This window comes from Somniosus microcephalus, chromosome 2 (assembly GCF_052327205.1).
Source record: "Somniosus microcephalus isolate GS21.2 chromosome 2, FLI_Smic_1.0, whole genome shotgun sequence".
In the NCBI taxonomy this organism is placed as follows: domain Eukaryota; kingdom Metazoa; phylum Chordata; class Chondrichthyes; order Squaliformes; family Somniosidae; genus Somniosus; species Somniosus microcephalus.
The window spans coordinates 228,051,169-228,057,168 of NC_140988.1; the positions used below are offsets into that span (position 1 = coordinate 228,051,169).

Consider the following 6,000-nt stretch of genomic DNA (forward strand, 5'->3'; position numbering starts at 1 on the left):
TTTGTGTTGCCATAATATAATATGCTTTAAGATAATTGAGAAGGACCTAAGTATGACAACGACCAGGGTAGTAGATTGGAGAAAAGCTGCTTTTTGAGGGGCTGAGAATAGAACTTGCGGAAAATAAAATGGGCAACAATATTGGCAAACAATGATGTAGAACAGCAATGGGAAACATTTATTTAAAAAAAAGTGTTCAACAGAGTCCAGGAAAAATATATTCTGCTTTTTCAAAAAAAAAAGAGCTAAACACTAATGAGACACCATGGATCAATAAAGACAGGGGAAATATTGAGGGCAAGGCAAGAGGCATATATTAAGTACATGATGAGGGATTGGGAGAAAAGTCAAAAAACCAATTAGGAAGGCAAAGCGGACCTATGAAATTTAGTTATCAAGGAACATAAAATAAATAGTAAAATATTCTAAAGGCGCATAAATAAAAAAGGAGTTGGGATGGGAATAGGGCCTCTAAGGGACGGACAGGATAAAATCGCAGGCAGCAATAGCGAAATGGCAGAAATATTAAATAATAAATAATTACTTTGCTTCAGTATTTACCAGGGAGATGGATCAGGTAGATTACATCCGTGCATCTTAAAAGAACCTAGGGAAGAGATAGCAGAGGCACTATTATACATATTTAATAATTTGTTAGAGAAAGGTGTAGTGCCAGAGGACTGGCGGATAGCTAACGTACCACCTATATTTAGGAAGGGAGATAGAACATGTCCAGGGGACTCTAGACCAGTCAGCTTAATACCAGTGGTAGGAAAAATAATGGAATCCCTACTAAAGGAAAAAAATAGAACCTCTAGAAACCAAAAATATAATAATGAATAGTCGGCATGGATTTTAAAAGGGGAAAGTCTTGCTTGACCAACCTCATTGAATTCTTTGAAGAGGTAACCGAGAGAGTAGACAAGGGTAATGCGGTAAATGTAATTTATCTAGATTTCCAAAAGGCCTTTGATAAGGTACAACATAATAGACTAATGAATAAGGTCAGAGAATGCAGAGTTTGGGGACCAGTAGCAGAATGGATAGCTACCTGGCTTCAAGACAGAAAGCAGAGAGTAGGGGTAAAAGGTAGCTATTCAGAGTGGCAGAATGTGGAAAGTGGGGCCCCACAAGGATCCGTGCTGGGACCAATATTGTTCACACAAACAATTTAGACTTTAGAATCAAAAACACAATTTCTAAATTTGCAGATGACACCAAATTGGGGGGATAGTCAATACTGAGGAGGACTGCAACAAATCACGACATTAATAAACTTTCAGAATGGGCATATAATTGGCAAATAAATTTCAACACATAAATGTGAGGTATTACATTTTGTTAAGAAAAATAGGGATGTTACATTACTTAGAAAATAAGAATCTAAATGGGGTAGAAGAGCAAAGGGATCTCGGAATACAAATACACAAATCATTAAATATAGCGATGCAGGTTAATAAGGCCATTAAAAAAAGCAAACCAAGCACTAGGGTTTATTTCCAGAGGGTTAGAATTGAAAAGTAGAGAAGTTATGCTAAACTTGTATCGAACCTTGGTTAGACCACACTTGGAGTAATGCTAACAATTCTGGTCGCCATATTATAAAAAGAATAGAGATACTGGAGATGGTGCAAAAAAGATTTACAACAGTGATGCCAGAAATGTGAGGTTCTACCTAATCTGGAAAGGATGAACAGGCTGGATCTCGTTTCTCTTGGAAAAATTCTGAAAGGTTTTCATAGAGTAGATACAGAGAGAGTGTTTCCACTTGTGGGGAAGAGCAAAACTATTGGCCATCAATACAAGATAGTCACCAAGAAATCAAATCGGGAATTCGGAAGAAACTTTTTTACCCAGAGTGGTTAGAATGTGAAACTTGCTATCACTGAGTGGTTGAAGCGAATAGTATAGATGCATTTAAGGGGAGGCTAGATAAGCATATGAAGGAAAAGTGAATAGAGGGTTATGCTGATGGTTAGATGAGGAAAGATGAGAGGAGGCTCGTGTGGAGCATAAACGCTGGCATGGACTGGTTGGGCCGAATGGCCTGTTTCTGTGCTGTATATCCTATGTAAGTGTTGTGTTTTAAACAAAGTGAATTCACACAGCTTTTATAATAAAATAAACACTGCTGCAGACATTGACACTTAAAACCAGATGAGCCAGTTTCTGGAAATTCACAGCTCATTGTTTAATTCTGATTGAGACAATAGGTCAATTAATTTCTGATTGAGACAATAGGTCAATTAATAGGTCAATTGCCTCATCCCAGGCCCATCAAGCAAGGTTGTCCCATATTCATCTTAGAAATAAAGCTGCTTAACAATTCACATCTGGCCTCGTCTAACTAACTGATTTCATTAGTACGATAGCAAAATACTGCAGATGTTGGAAATCCGAAATAACAACAGAAAATGCTGGAAAAACTCAGCAGGTCAGGCAACATCCGTGGAGAGAAATTTGAGTTTCTCTCCACGGATGTTGCCTGACCTGCTGAGTTTTTCCAGCATTTTCTGTTGTTATAACTGATTTCATTGCCTTTGAAATGGTTGGAGAGTGCACATAAGCGAAAATGTGAAAGACACGATATCCACTTGATCACAAGGGGATCCTATTGTTACACCCCTGGGGTTACACTACTGCATAATTAGATAATGGCAATTGTGGACACACTGCTGAATGCAAGATGCTTGGGCTACTTGTGTGAGCGACCAGCACCACTGTATCCAAGAGAATTTCTAAGGCAAACCCAAAACTTCTAACAAACTCAAGTATCATCTGTGCAGAAATTATTTTTGTTTATTATTTTGATTTACATTTTGTCTTCTCTTTCTTTCAGGATTCATCATATTTGCCAGCGTAACGATCATCGTCTCTCTGGTGCTGATTTTCTTTGTTGCCCCCAAGGTGGGACCAACCAATATACTGGTCTATATTTCCATTTGTTCGCTGATTGGAGCCTTTTCTGTATCTTCTGTAAAGGGACTAGGTATTTCTATAAAGGAGCTGCTTGACCAGAAACCAGTAGTCAGTAAACCATTTAGCTGGATTCTACTCGCCACTTTGCTCATTTCTATCAGTACTCAAATCAGCTATTTAAATAAAGCTCTTGATATCTTCAACACCTCTGTAGTGATCCCTATTTACTATGTATTCTTCACTACTGTTGTCATAACTTGCTCTGTTATCCTTTTCAAAGAATGGAACAATGTGGATATTAAGGATGTCATTGGGATTATCAGTGGATTCTGTACCATAATCTTGGGCATCTTTTTACTTCATGCTTTTAAGGATATTCAAGTCACCTGGGAACAGTTAACATCTTTTATTAAGAAAAACGAGAAAGCAGAAACAAATGGATTTGGCCATGATGACCACCATACATTGCTGGAGAATATGGACAGCCCATCTGCTATTTATGATGATGAAATACATTTATTCTTTAACAGAAGAAATGCTGGTTTTAAAGAGTGTCCTAATCCAAATAGACAACTAGAAGAACATGTATAGCCTTCCAAAAAATGACTGCCTCTTGAATCTTTTGAGGTCTGCAGAAACACTTGTATACCATCTACACAATCAAAGAATTGCAAGATCTTCAGACTGCTGTAGAAATAAGCAGAATTCTTATCTGCATGGTGTTCACTTATAGCTTATACAGTCTATTTCTGATAATTCAAAACCATTTTTACACAGTGGATGATCCAATAATCTGAAGTAAGCAATGTAAATTACAAAGTGCTAAAAGATCAGATAACTTGAATTAAGCAACTTTGACTTGTAAGAAGTAGATTGTAATTTCAATTGGAGGCATTTGTTTCAGGGATCATGCTGGGGGAACTGATGTGAAATGTAAATATTCAATCTTCAAATAATGGGATTTCTGGTGTTGGATGGTATACACAAATGGGCTGCTTCATACCAGTGCAGACATTAAAATCTGGGATCTAACTCAAGATAGTTGTACTGTAAAGTATAGAGCATATGGCTTTTTAAAATACTGTGACAGCATTGTTTTTTATAAACTCTTAAATCATTGCATACAATGATTTATACAATTTGACATTACCTCTTGTATGTAATTGAAGAAGCTTTAGAGATATCCTTGGTGAATGGTTTGTATTGAATGAGAATGTTGAGTTTGCATATAACTGTAACTGCACAAATTTATTTTTACAAATAAAGATTTGCTCTTGTATTTGAGAGACATCTGCTTAAAGGAATACATTTTTGTAGATTTCTTAACTTTTGATCATAACTTTTTATAGTGTTATAAACCACAATGATGTAATGTAATATCAGTAACGTTGTTTATGATGAACAATCTCTTGCACATAATATTCCCTTTTCTTAGAATATATGTTCTAGGGTCAACATTAGCAAGCACTTGGAAAACAGCGACAGGATCGGACAAAGTCAACATGGATTTACAGAAGGTATATCATGCTTGACTAATCTACTGGAATTTTTTGAGGATGTAACTGGTAGAATAGATAAGGGAGAACCAGTGGATGTGGTGTATTTGGACTTTCAGAAGGCTTTTTATAAGGTCCCGCATAAGAGATTAGCGTGCAAAGTTAAAGCACATGGGATTGGGGGTAAGGTATTGACTTGGATAGAGAACTGGTTGGCAGACAGGAAGCAAAGAGTTGGAATAAATGGTTTTTTTTCCGAGTGGCAGGCAGTGACTAGTGGGGTACCGCAGGGATCGATCCTAGGACCCCAGCTATTCACAATATATATTAATGATCTAGACGAGGGAACTAGATGTAATATCTCCAAGTTTGCAGACGACACAAAGCTAGGTGGGCGTGTGTGCTGTGAGGAGGATGCCGAGAAACTCCAGTATGATTTGGACAGTTTCGATGATTGGGCAGATGCAGTATAATGTGGATAAATGTGAGGTTATCAACTTTGGTGGCAAAAACAGGAAGGCAGATTATTATCTGAACGGCAATAGATTGGGAGAAGGGGAAGTGCAATGAGACCTGGGTGTCCTTGTGCACCAGTCGCTGAAGGAAAGCATGCAGGTGCAGCAGGCGGTTAAGGCAAATGGTATGCTGGTCTTCATAGCGAGAGGATTCGAGTACAAGAGCAAGGATGTCTTGCTGCAGTTGCACAGGGCCTTGGTGAGACCACATCTGGAGTATTGTGTGCAGTTTTGGTCGCCTTCTCTGAGGAAGGATGTTCTTGCCATGGAGGGAGTGCAGCGAATATTCACCAGACTGATACCTGGGATGGCAGGAATGATGTATGAAGAGAGATTGGGTCGATTAGGCTTATTTGCTAGAGTTTAGAAGAATGAGAGGGGATCTCATTGAAACTTATAAAATTCTAACAGGACTAGACAGACTAGATGCAGGAAGGCTGTTCCTGGTGGCAGGGGAGTCCAGAACCAGGGGTCACAGTCTAAGGATAAGGGGTAAGCCATTTAGGACTGAGATGAGGAGCAATTTCTTCACCGAGTGGTGAACCTGTGGAATTCTCTACCACCGAAGACAGTTGAGGCCAATTCATTAAATATATGCAAGAAGGAGTTAGATATATTTCTTAAGGCTAAGGGGATCAAAGGATATGGGGAGAAAGCAGGGACAGGGTACTGAATTTGGATGATCAGCCATGATCTCATTGAATGGCGGAGCAGGCTCGAGGGGCTGAATGACCTATTCCTGCTCCTATCTTCTATGTTTCTATGTTCAGTGTTCATCAACGTGAAGAATGGCAGTCCAGGGGAATTGGCCAGTTTAAAAAAAAATTTGTTCTGGGTACTAGGATCAGAATCAAATGTTCCCATGATAGGTGAATATGATCTGGTGCAAATAATGTTCCCTGTACCATGGCCCACTATTGTAGTTTAATTCCCATCTCCAAAAGAGCTGCTCCAATGTGACATTTCCATTTCCCAGGCCAGTCATCCTTTGGGTCCCTCCAAGCATGATTGTCAATGAGTAATGAGATGTTTTGTGCTACAGGCCCAAGCCAAGTAGGAAATGGCTTGAG

At 38.8% G+C, this 6,000-nt stretch overlaps 1 protein-coding gene across 3 annotated transcripts in view; it reads left to right on the forward strand.

Annotated features, from left to right (window-relative positions):
* Positions 1-4,207, forward strand: part of LOC147123250 (magnesium transporter NIPA2-like) — a 52,973-nt gene extending 48,766 nt beyond the window's left edge. For all 3 annotated transcript variants that reach the window (XM_085969825.1, XM_085969833.1, XM_085969818.1), the window contains one exon: positions 2,840-4,207. In XM_085969825.1, the coding sequence (XP_085825951.1) occupies positions 2,840-3,510 (671 nt within the window). In that variant the 3' untranslated portion in view covers positions 3,511-4,207. The remainder of the gene's footprint in view (positions 1-2,839) is intronic.
* Positions 4,208-6,000: the final 1,793 nt, after the last annotated feature.